General features: G+C 51.6%; 1 protein-coding gene across 6 annotated transcripts in view; it reads right to left on the bottom strand.

The window, feature by feature from the left end:
- Window positions 1-2,660: 2,660 nt before the first annotated feature.
- Window positions 2,661-24,216, bottom strand: part of PLEKHG4 (pleckstrin homology and RhoGEF domain containing G4) — a 66,372-nt gene continuing 44,816 nt past the window's right edge. For 2 of the 6 annotated variants that reach the window (XM_066637224.1, XM_066637228.1), the window contains 13 exons: window positions 21,207-21,345; window positions 19,940-20,062; window positions 18,303-18,497; window positions 9,870-10,771; window positions 8,482-8,731; window positions 7,980-8,069; window positions 7,187-7,411; window positions 6,624-6,794; window positions 6,167-6,344; window positions 5,553-5,669; window positions 5,217-5,462; window positions 3,787-3,983; window positions 2,662-2,911 (listed from right to left, as the gene is read on the bottom strand). In XM_066637224.1, coding sequence (XP_066493321.1) covers window positions 2,852-2,911; window positions 3,787-3,983; window positions 5,217-5,462; window positions 5,553-5,669; window positions 6,167-6,344; window positions 6,624-6,794; window positions 7,187-7,411; window positions 7,980-8,069; window positions 8,482-8,731; window positions 9,870-10,771; window positions 18,303-18,497; window positions 19,940-20,062; window positions 21,207-21,345 — 2,893 coding nt within the window. In that variant the 3' untranslated portion in view covers window positions 2,662-2,851. Of the gene's footprint in view, window positions 2,981-3,786; window positions 3,984-5,216; window positions 5,463-5,552; window positions 5,670-6,166; window positions 6,345-6,623; window positions 6,795-7,186; window positions 7,412-7,979; window positions 8,070-8,481; window positions 8,732-9,869; window positions 10,772-18,302; window positions 18,498-19,939; window positions 20,063-21,206; window positions 21,346-24,216 lie in introns of all 6 variants that reach the window. The other 4 variants (XM_066637225.1, XM_066637227.1, XM_066637226.1 and 1 more) reach the window with 4 other exon arrangements.

Genomic DNA, 24,216 nt, shown 5'->3' with positions numbered 1-24,216 from the left:
AGAGGCATTGCCTTAGACCACCTTCCCCCGCTCCAGGAGCCTCAGAGCACTTCTGGCCTGCCCAGGTGTACTTCTTGTTGGACTGGCCTCTCCCTTCAATAGCAGTGGAAGAGAAATTAAAAGGAAGAGAAGAAAACTGACTTAGGGTGCAATCCTAACCCCTTATGTCAGTGCTTTCCAGCACTGGCATAGCAGTGCCAATGGGATATGTGCTGCATGCAGCTGGGTGTCACTCAAGGAGGTCTCCTCAAAGTAAGGGAATGTTTTTTTCCTTACCTCGGTGCTGCATTGTCCTTATGTCAGTGCTGGAAAGCACTGACATAAGGGGTTAGGATTGCACCCTAAGGGTCCAATCCTACCCAATTTTCCTGCACCAATGCAGCTGCAAGACAGCCCTGAGGCAAGGGAACAAACATTCCCTTATCTTGAGGAGGCCTCCGTAACTGCCCCCCCCCTGCAGGATGCAGTGCATGCCCCCATTGTCTTAGTTGCATTGGTGCTGGAAAGTTGGATAGGATTGGGCCCCTATCTTTGCAATTTTGTTATCTATGAAAGTGCCAATATGCAGCCTGGCATGTTTGGGGCGGCAGGCCAAGCAATGCACTGGTTATGTACAATTCAGGATGACCAAGGTCACTGCCCATTACCCATCCTGCATCTGCCTTCAGCCTGCTTCCTTTTCAACTTGGTGCCAAATAGTGATCTGCCTGGAAGTACTGAATTTCAGGTGGAGATGTGAGACAAGTTTCATTACCATTGGGCATCTGATTCTAGCAGGCTACATTTTGCCTCAATGTAAGCATGTCCTTATGATCCATGATCTCTTTGCCTGTACCTGTGGATCAGTTCAGACATGCAACAGCTCCACAAGGCAGCCTTAGGAATGTACTAGGAGGAGTGAACTGCATGAACCAGCCTCTCCACAAATAGGGCTATGTTGTCTATGAGTGGGCACTGATGGCAGCCAATCCAAGAATGTCACCTTCGAATTGGGGCATTTACATATTGCTATGCTTCTGGAGAAACTGAGTCATGTAAACTACCTCTGCCCATGTGTCTAGCCATTGCCCACCTCCTGAGATCAGAGTACCCTCTTCTCTCCTTCAGGAGGCTATGTTTAAATGAGGCCCACCTGGTGAACTTGTATGCCAGAGGCAGAGAATAATGGGCTGCCTTTAGGCTGGGCTACTTTGGGAGCCCCTCAGTCTCCCAGATGGGACGCTGCCAGCACAAGTTGTATTTATATCTTTTACACAGTTCCCAGTTCTCATATAAATGATTATGCACTGGAGCAAAAATGGAAGAAACAACTTTTATTAGGTAATTCATTCAAACTTTAAAAATAACATTTGTGCCAAGTGGACCTTTAATTCCTGGTTTTCCGAAAATTAAAAAAACAACAAAAAACACTGCCTCACTTAAGGAATTCCAGATATTGGTCAGAAAATGGCTGCTGGGAAACTGGTGCCTTCCCGGTCCCTCCAGCTTGTGGGCAAACCCTTGACTTCTTCAACAGCCAAAGTTAGATTCACCAAGAAACACAACTCCAGGCTCTAGAACTTTTGAAGCTGTCTCTGCCCAGCTGTTTGCCAGGCAGTATTCTACCCCAAATGGAATTCCAGTCTTAGAAACAAAAAAGGAAAGGCTGGGGGAAAATCCAGTTTATTAAATAAACATATAAAATAAGGGTCATATTTACAGTACTTGGAGGTGAAGAATGAAAAAGGGCAGAGGGTTAATAATGCAAGGGGTAAGGGAAGTGCATCTGAAGATTAAGGCTGGCAAGAGAACCTCTCCAGTACAGGACAACTATGGCACACATGTGTTGGGTGGGAAAGGCAAATCCCTGAACTGCCAGGATATGCCACAGCAGCCTGCAAAAGCCCTGGCCTCCCCTGAAGCCCATTCTCCCCAGACGGGCGCCGGAGCTGCTTCAGTTAGCAACCAGATATGTCTGAACTGCATTGGTGGAGGCAGGGCAACTCTCCCCTCCCTGTCTGGCCTCATGCGTGTTTCCACTTGATCTGGACCACTTGTGAACCTTGACCACTTGAGACTGCCACCTGCAGGCTTTCTGCTATGCTCCTAAAGGCTTAATAAGAGCTGGAGTCAGCAGGGGGCAGTCTTGGTAGCACTCGTGCCCAGGATAGATCATGCGGGCAAGGGGGAACCAATCTCAGCTAAGGAGTGCTTTGGCAGCCTGGTCTATGTATGGTGCACATGAGACATCATTTTTCTGCAAGTTAAAAATCAGTATCCCAAGAGAAGAGCTCAAGCCGAGACTGTTTCCTGCGGTGCTAGTTTTCTACTTGCAGGAAATTTATATGCCCAAGAACCTGTGAAATCTGCTGCTGAAGCAAGGAAGAGTCAGAACAAAGGCAAAAAATTTTCTCACCAGGCAAACCTAAACACAAAGAACTAGCCTGGATAAAGAGGTTCATCCTAACAGAGAACAGTACTCTTTTTTACAAAAATAAATACTTTGCTTCTTGCTACCCTTTGAAAAACTTTACAAATATGCAGACTGTAGAATAAAACCACAGTCAAGTGTCAAAAAATGCAAGCAGTAAACAGCTTCATGACCATGACTCTGATCCATGTGCAATCTGCACAGCCCTTCCTTTACTGGGACCCAACAGCCTCTCCACCTGTCCCACTGAGCCTTCCCCCCACCCCCACAGACACACAGTTGCCCCAACACCCCTCACCCCTCAGGCTCCCAGTACTGCAACCTGAGCCACCATCTTGTCATGACACACAGTGGCTATGGTCTGCGCTGTAGAGTAGGACAAAAGGGTGGCCCTTGCGGGTGGGCTGGACCCATTCCACGTTGTAACGGAGCAACACTTTGTCAGAGGTGGACCTGGGGAAGCAGAGATTTCCTCAGTGACTGTGGCAGGTTCCTGGAGTGCTGCGGAGGAAACACACAGGCTGCGTCTTTCTGGCTCCTCCGCAAAGTCAGGGAAGCTGCTATTCAGACCTGCAACACAGCGTCGTATGCGTTCAGGGAGCCCAGGAGCCTCCTGTGTGGAACCCCTGCGTGGAACCCCTGGCATCAAAATACAGCTCTGTTGCATCAGACCAAGGAGCCTGCAGGCAGCAGAGCAGAACCACAAGAGCTGGGGATGCAAACAAGGAAAGGGAGCTCAGTGACATAGTGTCATCCAGAGCCCTCTTCCTCAGTACCCCAATTGGGGGGAGCTCCGCCCTGAAGGGGTTATTGAGCAAAATCCATGGGGCTGGAGGAGAGAGGAGATTAAGGCAGCAGAGGCTTTCTCTGCCCTTCATTCAGGTCCCCAAAGGTGCTCCCTGCCCCAATCACTGTCATCCTCTTGGGTCACAGCTCCTGCCTCTGAGGCCTCTGTCCAAGTGGAGATTCTACACCCAGAAGATCTCAGGTTCAATCCTGGCTGCATCTTTAGGCAGTAAGTCAGTAAGTCTGGGCAAGACCCTGGAGAACTGCTGCCAGTCAGTGTAGGCCAGACTGGGACAGACAGACCCATGTCCAGCTCAGGCTAAGGTATTTGCATCTGGGTACCTCCTCCCCAAGTCATGAGCCGTTTGTCGTAGAGCAAATCCCAGGAGGGAAGCAAAAGCTGCCTGCTGATTTCCAGACACAAGGAAGCTGACTCCAACAGGGCCTTACACGGCTCCCCGCTCTTGCCATGTTTGAACACTCCCTCCTGAAAGGGCTGCAACTGTGAGGATGGGGGTGAGGACAGCCCAAGGAAGCCCTCAGGCCATAAAGTGCCTGGTGCAGCTACTGTGAGGGTCCTGCTCACTTACCGCTGACACATACTGGCTGCTGGGGAAGCGGTTTTTCTCCTTCAAGGGGGAGGCCAGAGAAGAGCCTGATGGAGTAGAGAGTGAGGACCCCGGGTCGTCACAGAAGCTCTCCTGGGGAAGGCCAGAGACACAGCCGCTGTCGGAACCACTGGAGCCACTTCCAGACATGCACTGGGAAGACTCGGAGCTCTCTGTCGCTGGGGAGCAGAGTAGAGGGACTGGTCAGCAAAATATTTAGCCACATTCCTTACTGGGACCATATCTGTAAAGCCCTGATGAAGAAAGAGCCCCTCAGGCCCATCTCCAGTCACTCTTGTCACAGGCAAGAGAGAAGAACCTTTGCAGCAACCTACTCTGGTTCTCCCCAGGAGTCAGGCTTGAAAGTCACACCTATTTGCCCTGGTTGATGGCAACTAGCACTAGTCAATTTCTCCCAGCAAACTGGAGCCCAGGACTGGGGACCAGCAGGCAGGGACTGGGAGGTGTGAAGGCACTGCATGTGTTGGGATATGCTGGGAATGGGGCTGCTGCACACCAAAGCACACCCCAAGGACTCTCCATGCTGGCACAACACAAGCAAAAGCCCAGCTGTGTGAACCACCCCCCTGGTCCTGCTTTATTTCTTTGGGAGAATTTAGCCTGGTTCCTTTCACCTGCATGTATGACCCCACTCTTCAAGGATCTACACCAGGGATGGACAAGGGTTTCCAAGGCTCCTCCTGCAATTCTTCAAGTGACCCAATACATGGGCCTGCTTTGTGTATATGTGCAGTGCCTCAAGAGAGAGGCCCCTGTGACCTTAGAGTGCAGTCTTAGAACTGCTGTTCTATATGTCACTGTGAACACTGCAAGGGCTGGAGAAGCAACTTGACACCAATTCTATAATGAAAAGATGTGGGAGCCTTGTCCACAAACCTGTTCCCCCACCCCCACCCCGGGGTCTGCTGAGGGTCACTGATAGCATCTCCATTCCCATAGAGTTGAGAGGCATCCAGCACTTTCGGATGCTACTAAAATGGCCAGGTGCCTTTCCTCTTGCTTGACTCCTGCATCAACCTGCAAGTGTGTCTTGGTCAGACCAACCCACAGACCTTGTGCAATGGTTCAGGACAATGCTCAATTCACATCACAAAGCCTCTGGCTAAATATCTCAAGGAGAGCACATTACTACTACCCCTGCAGGCCCCACAGGTGATCCGTGTCCATCTAAGGCTCAGTGAGTCTCTCTCTTCTCCCATTTGGGCTCCCTCCGTCTGCTCCTGCCCCTATTTTTCTGCTGCTATAGAATGCTTCTAGAAATGTGTCCATCCCCCCCCCCCGAAGGAGTCCTGGGTGCTAGTGGGACTGTGGTGTTGGCCACTGGCTCACTCAGCCAAAACACCCCTAGAGAACAAGGGAGCTGGGATAGGAGAAAGGCAGGCAATGCATACTCATGGAAGGCTGGCTGCTGGTCTCGTTCTCCATCTCGTCCTCCTCTATGCAGGCTCCAGTTGTGAAAGGATGCCTGGGGGCCAGCAAGCTCGGCAACAGGGTTTGATCCAAGTACATATGCAAGTTGAGAGGTCCAAGCACCGAGCAGGAAGAGGGGCCACTGGCAGGCAGGGGGGGCGGTGATCTCTTGTAAGGGTCGGGGTGGTTAAAAAGAGACACGGCGATGGAGGCCCGAGTCCTTGCTCCTGCCAGAAAGGAAGACAAAGTCATGAGCCCCGGAAGGTGGGACTTGGACCTGCTTGAGGAACAAGAGGGGAGCTGGGGGCGGGACTCACCCCTGCCTTTCATGATGTAATCAATAGCACGGTCGTGGATTGCAGCTTCGCTTGGCTTGATGTCCAGGAAAGGCTTGTTTCCTACACCCATGGACACCATCTCCTGCATGCGGATCTCTGGGGAGGGGACAAGGGGCAGTGAAGAAAACGCCCACAGTGAAACTGTCCAAGAGCTATCCCTGAGCTTCCAGGAACTCCAATACCAGCAGAAGCCTCTGGCAAGACAAGCGTACCTGGCAACATTATGAAGGCTTGATCTGTCAGCCGCCTCCAGGATAGCGGCCCTGGTAGTGTTGGGCAGGCTGAGCAGATGCAACCAAGGACAGGGCGGCTGTACTTGGACCAGCAGTGCGCAGCACATTTTATCAGATGCATTTGTTCCAAAACGTGGCACCTATCAAAGTGTCTCTTCCACCCAACTGTTTGAGGCACAGGGACCCTGTCGTCCATTCTGCTTGGTCAGCCTAGAGGTGGGGGCTTCCCCAGGAATTCCTTGTGATGTCCTGGGATCAGAGGAGGCATTGCAAAGCCCAAAGCTCAGCTTCCTTCCTCCCAGCCCTGCCTGTGCAGCCATGGGGAGGAGGGGTCAGTGGATGGGTTCTGTGGAAACCAACCTTTGTTGCGGGCAGCCTGTTCCCACAGGATCTTAGTAATGTTGCTGGTCCAAGCCTGCTTGGTCTCTAAACTGTTGGCTTGCAGGACGTAGGTGTCGCTTGATTTCCGCCTCCTGAACCAGATCTCAAAGCGCAGGCCGCTCTCACCTGAGTTCTCTGTCAGGCCAATGTCTGCTGTCTACAGAGGTGGAAAGAGGAGATAATGCCCTGTTAGGCTGGGGCTGATACACCCTATTGGAAGTTGGGAGGGCAAGACATGGGGAGCCTGGGGCGGGGCCTATGAGAATATGTGAAGGCAGCCCAGTTCATGAAGTATGCCTGCCCCGCCCACCTCTTGCTGCCTCCTTTCATTGGCGATTCCCTCTCTCCTGCACAGACCTTACCCCTGGCCAAAACACACTGCACCTGAGCCACCTGGGTCTCAGTGCTAATATGAAGTGGCAGAGGGTGTCCTTGCCTTAAAGGAACGTTTGTAGATGTAGACATCCAGCCTCCCTTCTATCCGCTTGGGCTTGCTGAAGAGGATCAGGTCCTCAAAGAGGAAGACGTGGCGCTGGCACTTCCTGCGGCCCAGGCAGAGAGTGAACTCATCCTGGCGTAGCAGCTGTCCCTGTTCCTTGAGGTTCACCTGAGCACAGAAGGAGCCACATCAGTGAGGCATGGAACTGCATAGGGGGTGGGGGTTACGCAGACACACCCTGTGGGTGAAGGCAGTCTGATTGGTGCAGCCAGTGAAAGATGGATGTGAGGAAGCAAGGCACGCACGAGCAGCACTTTCGGCTTTCGGGCTAAGTATGCCTTGCAGGTGATGTGCAGCAGCATCTCCTGTCCTGCAGGGAGAACCCTCTCTTGGAGCACACAGGTTCACTGGCACCTTGCAGAGACAACTGAGGCAAGTGGTGAGGAAGGTGCCAGAGCGGCAAGAGGCAGGCCCCCCTTTGCTGGGGTCCCTTCTGGGGCTGCTTGAATGCCCCTCCCCCCACCACTGTTCATACTCCGCACAAACTGGATAGTACGTACATCACAACCTCGGATGGCGTCCATGGCAAGGAGATCATTGCCATGCCGCAGTTGGAAGCAGACCATCTCCTCCGCTGCTCGCAGGTAGACGAGCTCCTGCTCCTGAGCTTCCCCGCACTGCTTGATGAGGTCTTTCAGGAGGAGGGCATACTTGCTCATGCGCTGGATGGGCTTCAAGAGGTAGGAGGCCAGGTCCATCTTGTCCCCCAGCTGCATCTGTTTGAACTGAGAGCCAAGGCAGAGGTGCCTGAGACAGGGATGGTGCCAGGGCATGGGGGACTCTACAACACAGCTACGTCAGGGCACCTTTTCTTTACATTTGGCCCTCCCAGGGAGCCCCACCCCCCAGCTTTCCCCCTTTCCTGCCTGAGCTTAGCCTCCAGCTTTCCTGAGGCAGGGGTGGCAGCAGTTCTTCCTCACCACCCCCAGCGTTCTCTTCTTCCTGCCCAGGAGTTTCCTTTTGGCTCCCCACCCCTGCGGCAAATGCAGTTGGCTCTGGTTTGCCCTCCAGTGATCAACCCACCCCCTTTGGACCCTCCTGGATGCTGTAGCAGTTGCCTATACTGAGCAGCCAGTTAAGCCCTGGGGGGGGGGGGACCTGCAGGTCCTCAGCCAGTGTCCACCCTGGCTAGCCCTGACATGCCCATGGTCTGAAAAGAGTTACTGGAATGCTAAGGTCAGACGGCCAGAGGCCAGTGCAGCGACATGGACTCCTTCCATCCACCCAGAGTCCTGAGGAGCACCTGGTGCTCCACTTGCTGGTGGATGCTGCAAGGAAAGAACTAGGACTTACCCTGAAGAAAGAGTTTCCACGGCTGGCCAGGAGAGAATCAGACTTGGGCTTGTTCTTGCTATATAGGGCGTACATACCAAACTGGTCTTTCTACAAAAAGGGCAGATAGAAACAGAGGCCAGTTGAGTTTTGCTGCAGGCTGGAGAAGAACTGGGATTCCCTGGGTACACAAGTGGCTCTTGGCTCCCAAGAAAACAAGTTTGTCCCACTCAGAAAGAGTGGGCTGAAAGGGTCAGCCTGAAGAGCTGTGCTGGGACTACTGGCAGCCACAGCGCCCATACACTCTCCCCTGTTTGCATAGGCTGTGTCCAGGAAGCCCCCAGGACAAACTCTTGTTCTCTTTGCAAGAACACTTTTATTCACAACTGTGCTCTTTGGCCCAGGCGTGGACGCCGCTGGAAACACAGGCTTGCATTTCAGGAACACTCCTGAGAATGATCCATGGCTGATCCTGCCTACCCACTGAGTTCCAGGGAGCACAAAACTACTGTGCATATCTTACGTGTCTCAGAAAACAGTGGCTGACGCGGAGCGGGTGGTTGCAGCAACTCTCCAGCTCTTGCAGGAAGTACTGGCTGTGGAAATCGTGCAGCTTCTCCAAGTTCCCAAAAATGACGCTCCGCTTCCCTCTCAAGTCCTGGGGCAGGTCCATCCTCTCCATCTCTGGGAAGTAGCTCTCAATGATGTAGCGCAAGGACCGCACGTACTCTTGCTCGGTTGTCACCATCTCATCAATGATATGTCGCAGTTTGCTGTGAGAGAAAAAGGGGGCGCTCCACATGCAAAATCTGCTGAAGCTCCAAAAGGAGTCCCCAGCCATTTGTGCGCACAACCAAGAGTGGTGTGGCTTTTACAACACCGGCCATGGCAGCAGATAATAATGCCTACCCCAGGCATTGAATAAGGTTGGGCTGTTAAACTGTGCCCTTCTGTTGTATCAGCATGAATGTATGCAGTACACAATAGTGCAGTATGCAGCAAAGCCACAAAAGTCCTTTCAATCCTACAAGTTATTGGCCTTGTTCTGAGACTGCAGATGGTCCAGGCAGCTCACTGCCACTCTGAGAGTCGTGGGAAATCCCTTAGAAGCTGCAGACCGTCCCCATCACGGGGCCCCACAGCTGCAATGGGGAGTGGGTGGGGCATCTGCAAAATGGCTTCCAACATCAAGATGGCAGAAAATTGGACCCTTTGCCCTGAGCAGCCCAAACAACAGGGCCTGGTGTTGGCCCCACATCAGTGCTTCAAACCTGTGCTATCATTTGATGTTCCATCTATTAGGTGGAAGAGCTGCAGTTCTTCAATGGTCTCCCCCCTCCCAGACCGGGGCTAAGGCTGGGAGAGTCCCACATGCTTCTGTCAGTGGCTGTGGCTCATCATGACCAATGTCCACTGTGCCATTTCTGGCCTGAAGCTGCCCAGTGGGACCTGGCCGTGCCCCATTTAGCCTTACTTTGTGGGGCATGATGGTCCCAAATCAGTGTTGGCAGCATGCCCTTGCCCAGCTGCCCCCAGCATTCACTAGCCCCTAGGGCACGTCTACACTATCCCGATGGCTTTATGCCACTCACCTGTCGTCTGAGAATTCTGTTAGGCTCTTCAAGCATTCTGTTAGAATTCTGTCGTTGAGAATTCTGTTAGGCTCTCAAGCATCAACAAATCCCAGAATGCCAACACATCCACCTAAGCTACAGCTATGCCCACAGCTCAGAGCTGGACCTAACTTGGGACAGCTGCTCCCAGAACCCGCTTCTGAAGTTATGCCCTGTGAGGACTTCCTGGTAGTGCCCCCAGTGTAGCCCTGACCCTGCAGGTGCTGCACTGACAAAGCCCCATCAACCCTGTGAGCAGTGTTTATCTGCCTCTAGGAAAGGGATAACCCAGGCGTACCTGCCCCAGTTTTTGGCTTCCAGATGGGAGGTGCTGCTCTTCCGCTCTTCTTGTGTGCAGCCTGCAGCCCAGCTGGTTGCGCCTTGGTGTTGCCGGGAGACAGAGGTCCTGTCCACGAGCTCTGTGCTGCTGACTTCCAGCCCTTTGATAAAAACCCCAGTGTTGCCATAACGGGCTGGCTCACTAAGAGTTCGCTGGCAGCTGGAGCGCAGGCTCTCTGTACAAGGAAGGTCAAAGCTCTGGGCCTTTCGCAGTGTCTTTTTGGGAAACAGCTGCTGAGTGGTTGGGGTGGAGGGGCAAGAGGGCACTGCTGCCTCCAGGACCTCCACGATGCTTTCAAGGGTTGACTTCTCCTTTTGTGCCTTGCAGAATGCCGTTGGTGCCTCAAGAGCATTCCCGTTGGGGCTGAAAGCTGCCTGGAGCATTGTGTCCTGCTCTCCAGCTCTGACACTAACCTCACCAGCTATGGCACTCCCCTCAGTCCACCCAGAAGGGCAATTGGGTCCCTCATGGAAACGAGATACCCCAGGAGCCACATCAGCCCCCTGTGAAAGCACCCTGCCTTTTTGACTGGGCAGGTGCGGCTCTCCCTCCCATGACGGCTTCCAGGTGGGATGCAGGGTCCTCTGGGTTCTCAGAGCAGCCTCCAGCTTCATCTCCAAGCCCAACATGGTCTCCTGGCACTTGGCCCAGGTGGAGTGCCACTGCTTCAGGCCACTGCTGGTCTTCAGCTGACACGCCAGTGCCTTCATCTGCTGGAACTTGTCCTCGCTGATTTCAGGGTCCTGCCCCTTATAGCTCTCCAGGCTTTTGAGGGCTGCTGTGCAGTGCTCTGGGGAGTTGCAGTCCTCCATGCTGATGCTGGCCAGGTGGCGCATCCCCCTCAGGGCCCACTGGTATGCCTGCAGGGGGTGAGACAAGCAAAGGCTCTCAGCATCTAAAAAAGTAGGGAGGAGAGGGAGGGGCTTGTGGGCCTGTGCAGCTTCCCCCAAACAAACAGCTCTCTATCTGAGGCCTTCACTGTGCCAGCCTGTCACTAGTCTGAGTGCCAGCCAAGTCAGCCTTGACTCTGCTCACTTTTCTGCCAGGCTGTGATGGGGACCAGCAGGGTGACCTTTGCAGGGAAAAGCAAGGGACAAGGCTGTGCTTGGAGCAGCCTGGGAAATGAACCCGTTCCTCTGTCGGCTGCCTATTGGACACCCACAACCCAATGAGCCACCAACCCCACTGCCTGTGGGGAGAACTGCGTGTAGAGAGCTGCAGCCCCATACCTTGACCTAGATGTCATGATGTGCTGCACTTCTGGGTTTGGCCAGAGATTTGCACATGAATGGATGCTCCTCTTTGCATCCCACCACCCAACAGTAGGTGCCCAGAGAGGGCAATGGTTATCTGGTGTGCCCCTCTATTTTGAGCCAAATGCGTGGAGTGCTGCAGACACTTTCTCACCCCCACAAAAGTACATTTGAGAAAATGTGCAGGGGGGGGGGGTTACAGTGTTCACAGGGTTTAGGGAACGTCAGGGTAAGCCTTTTGGAGAGGAAATGGAGCAGTGCAACAGCAGATCAAGTCTTGCCACCTTGACCCACTACAGCCACTCATTCAGAACAAGGATGACGAAACTGTAGCCATGTCTGATTGGCCACATGGCACTATGAGGTCATCACATTCCAGATATAACTCCTGTCTGACCAAGTCATTAAGGAACTTAATTTCCAGTTAAAAACCGGGGACAGAGCAGGAGCAGCAACCCAGACAACAATGGGAGTAAAAAGGCACAAACCTAAATGCATGAGAAATGGACTATGGCAGAATGCCAGATGCAAGGGAGGGCACCAGGATGCAGGTCTGTTGTTGTCTTGTGTGCTCCCTGGGGCATTTGGTGGGCCACTGTGAAGCTGGACTAGAAGGGCCTATGGCCTGATCCAACGGGGCTGTTCTTATGAGCGGTGTCTGCTGACATTCCCACTCTCTCCCAAGCATGCTTCTGCAGAGCAAGGGCCCTTCATCATTTGCCAGCAACCACAGCACAGCCCAAGTTGTTTCCAGAGCTCCCACTTGCTTCCCCAGACACTGTCCCATTGCTGCATTCCAGGCGTTTGAGGGCAGCTCATCTAGGTTCCCAGATCAAAGGGCAAATTCTGACAAAGGGTAGGGGCCCAGATGTGACCCTCCTCCCAAATGACGCAGCCGCCACAGCAGTGAACAGGAGAGCCTCTGTCCTCATCCCTCACTGCTTCCTGGAGACGGAACCAAAGAATGTGGAGAAGAATGGCAGGTCCCCCTGAACGCCACCATTCCTCACAATACAAGAACGCCCTTTTCTTCAAAGTCACAGACAAATGTGGGGGGGGGGGGGAGTGTATCTGGCAAAGGCAACACTTGAGTGACGAAAGAGATGGGAACTGCAAGCAGAAATTCATCCTAGTTCCACAATTGGCTTCTCTAGTTTTCCTTCTCTTCATCCTGATAGAACCACTGGACCAGCTGTCCAATCTCAGTCTGGGAAGGCCACTACTTTCAATAGTCCAATGGGTGAGGCTGATGGTTCCATCACCCTGGCTCCTGCTCATTCCTCCACAGGCACCTAAGTGGAGGCCTGGTGACCCTTGGAATATGGGCCATAAATAATGCAGCATATCCCTCACCTGGATCACCAAGTTGGGGCTCTCCCCCTTCCAAAGGACACTGGGATGTAGCCTCAGAAAAGGTTACCCTTGTCCGATGTCCAGGGTGCCTGGCCAATGGACCCTAGCTAATTCAGGGTCACCCCAGGGGGCCCAGATCTCTGCCTCCTCAGATGAAGGGGTGATGCCCCATGGGGTGATGCCACTCTCTGCTGCCCACCAGGGGTGGTTCTGTTCCCCATCAGACTTCCTTGGCTCCAGTTCCTTTCTGTTCCTCCTTCTCCTCTCCTTGAGTGCCCTGACCATCTTCCCTTGGTTTGCCTCTTCCTTTTCCTCCACCTCCTACCTGTTCCTGACCTCTCCAGTCCACCTCCTCCTTCCTGCTCCTATCACCACTGTCTGTTCCTCCATCCTGTTCCTTTCTGCCTTCCCCACCTCACCTTCACCACTCTTTCTCCCCATCCACCTTTCTATCTCTCCGCCACCCTGTCTTGTCCCTGGGAGCCTGTTTTATGGGCAGATATCCACCTCCCGCCTTCTCCTCAACCAGCTGGCTGGCCATGGCACCTGGCTACGACATCTCCATTGAGGCCATTCTTGTCATGCTGCTGACTCTACGCCCCCCCCCCCCAGCAACTCACCCCTGGCAACTGCAGGGCACTTGGGGACGCATCAGCAGGAACAGTTTCCATCCCCCTATATCCAGCTGGGAGGCAGCTACCCACCAGCACAGCATTCCCTAGGCAGTCACAGTAATATGGATTGGTGATGCCAGAAACAGAACCCACTATAGATGAAGCCTCTGGTGAAGACTGTCCAGTGGACACAAGGAGCATTGCAGTGGTGCCAGTGGGCTTGCCCTGCACAATCTGCTTCAGTTAACAAGAACCAGAGATAAGCGAGGGAAGGAACAATAAGGCATCCCCCACTGAAGAACAAATGGCATCTCTGGGCTGTGCAGACATGTGCCAGCAGGGCTGTTCCCTAGAGCTATGCAGGGGGTGGGCTGGGGAATGAGCCCCTAGCACAGGGGAGCAGATGCCGAAAGCCTGAAGCCTCTTTTCTTGCTGCTGCTGCTGCTCCTTTGTGCTGGGGAGGCTGAATGGAGTGAACCTTATGCATGCAAAGCAGCTGGGCATGGAGAATCATTGGCAAATGCAGGCTGAGTCTGTGACAATTGCAACTTAGACAGCAGCAAACCCCCCCCCCCTTTCAGCCCTCCTGTTGCTGCTCACGTCTGACATGCCTCCTAGGCCAATCTATTGGTTGAGTGAGTTCAGACAACCACCAACTCTTTTCTTCACTCACTGGAATGAAAACTTTTCCAGGGAACTGGTGTACTACAGCTTCTGCCTCAACGCTGGATCGTTCTCCCAAAACATCATGCAACCTTCAAGCAACTGATTCCACTAACTCAGCACGTCAAAGCCGTCTCTCACTTGGAAGGAAAGGCTGTCTGAATTTACCCACAGATGCAAAGCCAGAAAACTCAGGCAGGCCCCAAATTCAAAGAAAGGAAGCAGAAGCGCCTCCCTCCTGTTGGGTGCACAGCTTCAGTCACATGGCAGTGTTACATACTCACTGGTGACCGCAAGTGGTTAGAAAAGGTGTTCAGTCTCAGGCACGTGTGAAATGCTCACAAGTCAAGACCTGATACCTGTGGCTCACAGTAGCTCTTCTATATGCACATTCTAGTTAATGTTCCCCCAAAGCCCAAATGATGGAGGCAAAATAGCTGTGTATGGAATGGCTAGCCACTTGGGCCCCTGTCACCCAGGCCTGCCGCCACACACTGGGAAAGCCCTCGAGCAGAACCACTTGTTGGGCCAGTGAGCAGTGCAGTCATTATTTAGCCATCCAGAGATGGTGCAGGCTTCCTTGCTTTCCACCACGCTCTGAAGCTGCTGCTGCGTGAACTCTGGAGAGCTAATTTACCCCTGCTAATTGGGTAAGAGGCACTTTTTCAAGTGGGTGCTCCTTTTTTAGCAGGGGGAGAGTAATTGGCCCACCTCACCCCAGCACTGTCTGTTCTAGTGGCTGTCTGCTGGTATTCTTTTGCATCTTTTTAGATTGTGAGCCCTTTTGGGACAGGGAGCCAAATAACAGGGAGTTATTTGATTTTTCTCTGTAAACCGCTTTGAGAACTTTTAGTTGAAAAGCGGTATATAAATACTGTTGATTGATTGTTGATAGCTGGGGGGGGGAAAACAGTAAGTACTGCAGGCGCACAAACTCACTGCCAGAGACATTCTGGGCAACAATGGCAATACGCAGGTGTTTGCTGAACCAAACAGTAACTTCTGCATGTTGCCATTGCTGCCCAGAATGTCTCCAATGGCAAGTGGGAGGGGCCGCTTACATGGTGTGCTGCAGGGCCTGCAGTACTTATTGTTTTGGCCCCCTCTAGCTATGCTACTGTTGGAGACACCCCAGAAGCAGGCCTGTTGGCTGCAGGGAAGAAACAGAGGACAGCTGCGTCTGCTGGAGGAGGCCTTCCTGCTCGAGGGAGTGTGTGCTGCCCTCCTCCTCAGAATGTTTCCAAGGAATTAACCGAATCTCAGCATGGGCGTTCTCTCTCTCCAGGACTTGACTGCTGCTCATTTCCATGTATTTTTAACAGTTTTTGTTGATCTATGCCTGCTGTGCAAGGACCTTTCCCCCACAATCTGAACAAAGCAACTCATTCAAAGGAGAAAGAGGTCAAAGTATACATCCTTGAGCAGAACCACAGTGAATGAAACCACTGAAAGAGACGGGGGGGGGGGGCAGCTGCTGCAGGAGGTGAGAATGTTTTACACTTCAAGCCCTTGCAGGCCCAGTGCATGCTTCTCGAGGACAGGGCTGGGAGAGGCTGCTGTGCCCTGCAGCTCTGGAAAGTGACACAGGAGAAGCTGGAGTTGCCACTCAAGGCTGCCGGTTAATCAGGTGGGGCACTGATCCAACTCAGGTGGCTCAGAGACAGGCATTCTAGCAGTACTCAAAATGCAGTTCAGAATCTCAGCTTTGGAAACCAAGCTTCTGGCCCTCATGGCTGAACATAAAATGTGAGACCAGCATCAACTGGAGGCTACAGAGCCCAAAGCAGATAGATTTCCAAGTTGTCTAGAGCTTTGGATCCCAATCTTCAGTCGGATGTTACCACTTAAGGAGAGTAGCGACCCACCAGGGACCCAACCAGCAGGTACTGTTAGTACGGCACTTCCGAGTTTTGCTGCCACTGAATGTGGATAAGGAATAAACCACTTTTAATTTACCTGCATTCGGTGGTGGTGGCGGTGGTGGCGGTGGCAGCAACAGCAGTTATGAGGGTAGCAACCCAAAAGCAGAAGAGAACACCTGCCCTGGGGAGTCTCAACCCGCCCAGTTGGGAAACACTGATCTAGAGTCTTTTGCACTGTTCTGATTCCATGCCCCACACTGTATGTTGTTTTACCTTCTACAATTCCTGTTCTTCCAAAGTGATCTTAAATTCCTGGAAAGGGAAGAGGAGACTCAGACTAGGAAGGAGAGGCTTCCACTCCTACACTACTAGATCAGTTGAAATGCGGGAATATAGAAGCTGAACTGACTAAATTAATGGCCTGGTTGGAGGGCCCAGCAGACAAGGAGATTGTTCCAGGGATGTGTCTGCTTGCATCAAAAGAGATCCGGAGGCTAAAGAGACATTGCGGAAGGATGTGAATGCAGGCAATGATTCCCCACTGCCTCCAGGGCAACAGTCTCTAGTAGGACAACAGGACCAACTCTCTGCTTTCTTTGTCAAGGCAGCTGACAGACACTATAACATGCAGCTACTGAGCTACTGGTCCAACAGTCTGCTAAGTAACAGAGTTTCTCCCTCCACTGAATTTCTTCCCCAGGCACTTTGGCTTCCCTTCCTACAGGTCCATCTCATCTTCAAGTATGGGTGGATGTTAGGGAGGGCAAATGTGTCTCCAGGTAGATCAAAACTTGGTTGAAATAATTGGGACTGGACCATTTTAATAAGATAGAATGCCCCACGTACTGTGAAAACTGGACCTTCTGCGTCCTCAGCACTGGAGGGCACATGTGGGACTGCAAAGAACATTCCTCCCCCAGGCCTAAGTTGCTCTTTTCAAACTGCCAGGCTCTAGCTTGCATATGGGCAGACCGAGGGAATCATTCAGAAGTCAAGCAAGAGAGAGGTTGCAGCCAGGTCTGTGTAGTTGGCTATCTAACCTTCCTAAGTTTTTCTACAACCTGAGAGCTAAAGTGTTCCCTTAACTATCCGCTGCTGTTCCTACAGCTTGGAAGGCCATCAGGGTGGGGGCTGGGAGGAAGGGGAAGGAGCATCTTGAATCCAGCCTGAGCAAAAGAAACAGAATTTTGCAGCCAGTTGGCAGAAGTAGCCTTCAAGAGTCATATGTATGTGCCCCTTGGCCCCCCCAAACACTCCCTTCCCAGACTCAGGCTGTACATAAAAGCAGCCAGCAGTAGCCAGTGCTCACAAGGAAAAATGACCCTGTGAAAGACAGCCTGGAGCTTCCCACCACTTGAGCACCAAGCAAGACCAGTTAGTGTCACATCATTCTTCTAGTGCTGAAAACTCAAGCCTGTAGACCAGCTTCTGCTGGGTCTGTTCGAACAACAGAAGACGGACGCTCACTTTGAGACAAGGGCACTCGCTGTGCTGTTGCATAGCAAGATCTATCTTCTGCATTCAGCCGACAGTGAAAGCAGACAGGCAGCAATTCTGCCGAACACAAAGGCAGCCTTCTACCTCCAAACCCAACCCTGCCCTTGCCATAACACAAAGTTCCTGCACTTTCACTTGTGCACAAGCCATTTCCTCCCAAGGAATGCCTGAGCTTTCTCTTTGCTAGGTCAGAGAGAGCCTTTGCATCTGTCTGCTTCCAAAAGAAGCCATAAAAAAAATCAAGGAAAGCAGTGGTGGCAACCCTACCGTCATCCTTCTCTTGGGAGAGTCAAGCTGAGTGTTCTTACATCCCTTGCAGGCAGCCCAAGGCAACAGCAACCAGTTGGGGAACCTAGCAAGGCCAGGAGGCTATTCACAGGCAAATACTCCCAGCTGGCCTGCTCTTGGGAGCAGGAGGCCAGCAGTGGGGGAGGGGCTGCCACTGAGACTGGAGAAGGCCCAGCAAGGCACATCCCTCCCTGTGCCTCCACTACAGGCCAAAGAACACAGCCCTGCTGCTGCACAGATGCCTCCACGCCCACCCAGAGGAGACGTGCAAACCTCCCAAGTCGGCCACTAGCTTTCACTGGTCTTCAGGAGCTCCATCCCCCAGCACCCTGGTCCCACAATAACAGCGTTGCAGGAGCTGTGGAAATGGCTGCAAATTACTGTTCCCTTTACAGGCAGCATGGAATGAAACCCCCACCCCCCAAAGTGGAATGAGTCTGAGAGTAAGCAAGCACAGGCCCACCGCTCCTATGCAGGTTTCCTTGGAACTGTGTCTTATTCTGCTTAATAAAACACACTCCCAGGTAAGTGAGCATAAGCTGGCAGACAGCCTTGCCACAGAATCCTATTGGTGTTTACTTGCCCAAAAGTGCTGCTGTGTTAAATGGAGCTTACTCCCAAGAAAGTGTGCCTAGAACTGCAATACTAATTGTGGAGGGGAGGGGAGGAGAGACTTTAAAAGCAGAACAAATTCAGGAAAATAAACACATAGGGTCTACTACATGGAACACAGCCTCTGCATCCAGGCCTCTTTAATGGCCTTATTGCTGCTTGCTCATCACAGGAGACACGACATGTCAGAGAAGCTGAACAGGTGCTAGGGGCTTTTTCTGGTCCGGATGGAAGGAGCCGCTTCCTCACCTGGTCCAAGAATTCATACAGCTGGATGGTCTGGTCCATCTGGCTTCTGCTGGCCTCCAGCTGCCTGCAGAACTGTTGCAGCTGACTCCGGGACGCCTGCAGCTTGACACCATATCGTGCATGCAGCTCGGTAGAAGAAAAGTCTTCCCACTTATTCATCTTCCTCAGAGCTTCCCATCCTCTTTGGCAATATTCCTGAGAGCAAAGCAGGTTAGGGTTACATCATTTAGGCAGACCACCAAGAAACACAGACAGCTGCTTTAGGTGCTGAATGTCTCTTGAGGGTGGTTTGGCTGGCAGTTTTGACTTGCTGGTGCTGGAGCCTTCTTTCCTGGGCCTGGTAGCCAGCCCTGTGAGGAGTGTGCCCCTGTTATTAAGAATACTGTAGTAATACTGTACTGCATGCCACTTGGCATGTAGCTGGGATGGGCACAGCAGGGATGAGGCTGCCATCTGGAAAACCTATGAAATGTCAATTTTGCAAAAGGGGAATTAATCCTGAGCTCCCTGCATGGGGAAGAAATTTGTTTCTCTTTGCCTTGTGGCTGTGGTTTCAGGTTTTTGTTGTTATATATGCATAGTTTATACTGTTGATGTTCCACACTTTATCATCATCATCAATTATTTTTCTCAGTTTAGGGAGGCCACAAAATCTCTGTAATAAATACATGGACAAATACTAGTGCACTGACTACTAAGTCAGCATAGAAAATAAGCTCCACTATGTGTGTGCATGTCAGTGCAGTTCTGAATGCAGTTTTTGGAGGGTGAGAAACTGTGAAGAGGTTTAAGGGGAAAGGGGGTATGGGGGGGATAAGCAGGTGAGAAAGCGGGACAGCCAATAGAGCAGGGACCCTTTCCTACCCAAACCCATGTCATTTCTCCCTAAATTCAGTACAAAACTGTGCAACCCAGTCTGGGGTCAAGGTCTCAAAACACAGGAAAGGTCCACTAACTGGTTTCTCTAATGCCTTCTTCATTTTCCCTCTCACCTGGTGCTGCCTCACACCATCCCCTTCACTTCAGCCCTAGCACCTTCTACTTCAAAGGTCTGTCTGAAGTTTTAATCTCAGTCAAACTGACCTTTCACTGCCCTTACAGAAGATGATTTGTGAGCATTCTGTTACTGATAGATTCCATCCCTCTGTGATTAAATCGTTGGTCAAAATCCCATGGTATCACAGTGGTTCAACCAATTGCTGCTAGAGGTTTGTCTGCCAGCACAGAAAAAATCCCTGAATTCTGCAGCAGAAACTGGAGGGGAGGGGACAATGCCCTCCCAATCAAGCTATGTCTGCAGCTTCCATAGCTACATGTGGCTAGAGGCAACAAAGACAGTCCACTGAACATAAAAAAAACAGGAACAATCCACTGCCTGCTGGGCTCTGTGAAGCTGCCGGAAGCACAGTGGTTGCTCCCTCAGTCCCTCTGGGCTGCAGTGTATGCCCCAAAGCTCAGCAGGGCACTGACACAGTCATGTTGAGACAAGGGCCAACAGGGCTGAGCCCCAGAATCTATTTCCAGTGTAAATGCTAAACCCTGGAGGATGTGACATGCTAATGAAGAAGAGGCTGCCTGTTCAGTCAACTTGTGAATCTGAAGGGAGAGCCAGGCGCTCTGGGCCCTACAGCACTTACACTGGCAACGCGTTTAAAATCCTGGAACTGCTTCTGAGCTTCAAGCAAGACTGCCAAGGAATCATCCTGCTTGCTCAGTTCCGTCAGTCGTGTTTGGCCGACATTCTCAATCCAGCTGCTGACCTAAGAAAAAGGGAGGCCAAGAAGACTGCCTGTTATGGACTGAATGGATGCCAGTAACCTCTCTCATCTCTGGCTGGCCACTCCAGCTGCTTTCAGGGCCAGCAAGAATGCATGTCACAGCCTTTTGTTGTACCGCTGTCCCCCTCCATGCCCGTACCCCAAGCTGCTTGTCAACTACCCAGCCGGTGTGGTCCGGAGCATGGGCAATCTATCAGGTTTGGCCCATCCCAGCTCTTCTCAGCAAATGGGTCAGGGCTAAGACAGCACACCTCCATATAGCAGAGCAGCCTAGTTCAGTCAGGGATGGGGCAGAATCCAGAAACAGGATGTGTGTCAGACTCTGATTTTCTGGAATCCCCCATTTCTCTCCCCAACATGCCTTTTGAGTTGGACCCAGATCAACCTTTAGCCTGGTCCAGTCTGAAATTGATTCATTTTGGTCCACCAATGTTCCTGGGAGCCCTGCCTCCCTTCCAAAACTTGCTGGTGTGGAAGACAGTGAAGAGGCTTCTAGGGACTGCCTCGCTAGTGAGGGCTCAAGCTCTTGGGTGTTTGCATGAAGATGCCCAGTAGTATCCTAGAGCACTAGCAATCATGGAAAATGTAGTTTTTGAGGATGTCTTAAACCCATCCTCCTTACTACCACCATAATAGCAGCTCCCTCTCTGCTAACCCTTCTCACATCACCCCAGCTTGGGAGAGGGGGCAGTGGTGGGGACAGGCTGCAGAGAGACCCCCAGGCCCTGGGGCACTTCCAGTGGTACCATCAGAAGTGCAATGAGACCTGGAGCTCAGGCTGATTTGAATCATTTAGACTGGACTCACTCCAAATTAGACAGGGTATGTATCTTGGCCTACCCATCTCCAAGTCTAAGCCCACTAGCAACACAACTTTCTTACCAAGCGGAGTAGGCAGGAAGTACTTCTGGTCACGAATTCAGGAGCAACCCCTGGTCACTAATCTCAGTAAATTGTGAGGACTTGGCTAGTCAAGGATGACCATTCATTGTGAGTTCCTTGCCTAGACTTTATATTGCTCACCCTGCAGGGGTCAGGCTGAGGAGACCCCTGGCATTCCAGATGTCCTGGGCCTGTCCAAGGGCTGTAATCCATCTGAACTGTCAGGAAAATGTTGACTACTAACCTCCAGGAAGCCTTCTTCAAAGGCCTCAAAATCCAGCACCAGCTCCATGGCCTGGATGCGCTGGTTGGATATCATCACCAGCTGATGGATGCCTTCATCCACTTGATTGTACAGTGCACCAGCTGTCTCCAGCGCATCTCTGAAAGGGAAACACACGCTCGTGAGCAAGTCAAGTTTCGGTTTCTCACAGCCACCTCTTAGGAGATGCATTTGGGCCATAGAGGAGGTCACCAAATCACAACATTGGCACATGGCAGGAGAGGCCCCAAAGACAACTTTTTTAAACACAGCTTTGCCCCTTGTTGCAATCAGGCTGCTTGTGTCACACCAGCTCTGGCTTGGTTTACAAAAATGGGACCAGGGCCATTAATGGGAAAAGATGAATTGTGTCCTTGCCAGGTTGCCTGACTTGCTTGCACTTCAGTTCCACCACCAGCCACTACCATACTACCTCCTTGAAGGTCATTTAACACATAGCTGCCCAACAGTGTCCAGCATTAAAAATGGCTGGATATCGGCAGAGGAGGATGAAGAGGCGTCAACTGCATTTTCAATTAGATTGCTTTGATGGAGGGGCTACAACTCCCCTGCTACAAGTACTACTTTCCCGTTCTTCCTGAGGCACTCTATAACTGGCAAGCTTGCACAAAATCCTTCACTGGACTATGAAAAGAATCCACCTTTCCTGTTCCTTCTTTACTCTCTGGGGTCATAGGGTCAGTGGGCAAAGCTTTTGCACAGTCTGTGCCCAAAGATCTCAGGTAGCCACGGTCAAGCCAAGCCATGGAAACCCACCAGGGATGCCAGAATGCCCACAGTGCCCTGCCTGCACTGCGCTTGGTGGGAGAGGATCCCCACAATACTTTCCAGATGAAATCACCCTCATTAAGTGTGCAACTGTGCAGATTTAACCAAGCTTGCAACAACTCAGAAAGCTTGAAGCAGGCTTTGGTTTCACCATCACATTTTCCTTGGTTATCATTACTTTGCAGGAGGGAAAAAGGGTTTGGGGAGGAGGAACAGCAAGCGCCAAATTTCATGTGTCATCCCAGGGTAATGTAAGACTCGTATGTCTAAAATTAGTTTTTGGCAGAGCTTCTGCTCCAGATCTCCCCTGCCCAACCCAGTGGCCCCCTTAAAGGGGGGTGAGGTTCACATGCAGCAGCAGTCAGCAGGGAGGAGAACTACAGCTTGCTCCATTTCAAAAGAGGTGTGAGAACACCCTCCGTGCAGCTAGGAGGAATAGCTTATTCTTGGCCAAGGTCTCAAACACTGGCCAGCTTCAGACAAGCCCTTCACACACACACACACACACACACACAAACACACACACACACACCCCTAGTCCAGTCTGCTACCTGGAGTCCTCCACAATGAACTGTGATTGGGAGGTTCCTTGCTCCAGGCTGTATGAAGGGCCTGCTCCAAGTTTGCCATGCTTGAGACCCGGGTCAAGAAGAAGCCCAACAATTGACCAAGGCCAAGGGTACTCCAACCAAGCCACCACCTGAAAGGAGCCCTGAACTTTCCTCACCCCAAGCAGAACCCAAGAACAGCCAGGGATGGGAGGAACTGGTGCCCTCTCAAAAGCAAGAATGGCAAAACTGTCCAACTACAGCCCAATCCAACAGAGTGTGCATCGTATCTTGCAGGGGAGTTTCAGGCCCTGAAGGTCTCCAATGAGTAACAAACATTTATTCCCTTGCCTGGGGGTAAGGCCTTGCCACACGAAAGGGTCTGGCTATATAGCTGGTGCAAGTCCAAGTGGAACCAGTGGGGGTTCTCTGTCATCAGATAATATCAATCAGTTTCCACAGTTGAACCGTCCAAGAGAGTACAGCTGCCTTTGTTTCCTTTCTTAACGTCATGTGGGATTGCAGGTTCCTTTAATAACTCACTTAGCAATATTGAAATGTTTGTCATGGAAGTTGAATGAGTTGTCAATGGTCAAACAATGAACATGAAGGCTGAGTGGTACTTTGTATTTTCTGTCTCTGTCTCTGTCTCTGTCTCTGTCTCTGTCTCTGTCTCTGTCTCTCACTCACTCACTCACTCACTCACTCACTCACTCACTCACTCACTCAAATGGCAGTCAAACCTGTGTTGGAATTAGTGCTGCATAAACTGCACAGAGGTGTACAGGCTCAGGCAGGCAGTCATCTCATCTCACATATGGCTGTGCAGAGGATGCTTTAAAATGCAACCAATTGTAGCTGACAAGGGACTGCTAAGTCTTTCCACTTCATCATGAGAAGATGTTTCAGACCTTATTGATAAATTAAAGATCTATAAGTCACCAGGCCCTGATGGCATCCACCCAGGAGTTATTAAAGAATTAAAGAATGAAATTGCTGATCTCTGACTAAAACATGCAACGTGTCCCTCAAAACGGCCACGGTGCCAGAGTATTGGAGGATAGCAAATGTCACACAGATCTTTAAAAAGGGAAAGAGGGGGGACCCGGGAAACTATAGGCCGGTCAGCCTAACATCTATACCGGGTAAGATGGTGGAATGCCTCACCAAAGATAGAATCTCAAAACACATAGATGAACAGGCCTTGCTGAGGGAGAATCAGCATGGCTTCTGTAAAGGTAAGTCTTGCCTCACAAACCTTTTAGAATTCTTTGAAAAGGTCAACAGGCATGTGGATGCGGGAGAACCCGTGGACATTATATATCTGGACTTTCAGAAAGCGTTCGACACGGTCCCTCATCAAAGGCTACTGAGAAAACTCCACAGTCAGGGAATTAGAGGGCAGGTCCTCTCATGGATTGAGAACTGGTTGAAGACCAGGAAACAAAGAGTGGGTGTCAATGGGCAATTTTCACAATGGAGAGAGGTGAAAAGCGGTGTGCCCCAAGGATCTGTCCTGGGACCAGTGCTTTTCAACCTCTTCATAAAATGACCTGGAGACAGGGTTGAGCAGTGAGGTGGCTAAGTTTGCAGACGACACCAAACTTTTCCGAGTGGTGAAGACCAGACGTGATTGTGAGGAGCTCCAGAAGGAT

This window comes from Tiliqua scincoides, chromosome 9 (genome assembly GCF_035046505.1).
Source record: "Tiliqua scincoides isolate rTilSci1 chromosome 9, rTilSci1.hap2, whole genome shotgun sequence".
NCBI classification, from domain to species: domain Eukaryota; kingdom Metazoa; phylum Chordata; class Lepidosauria; order Squamata; family Scincidae; genus Tiliqua; species Tiliqua scincoides.
This window is presented reverse-complemented; position numbering and strand designations above follow the sequence as displayed.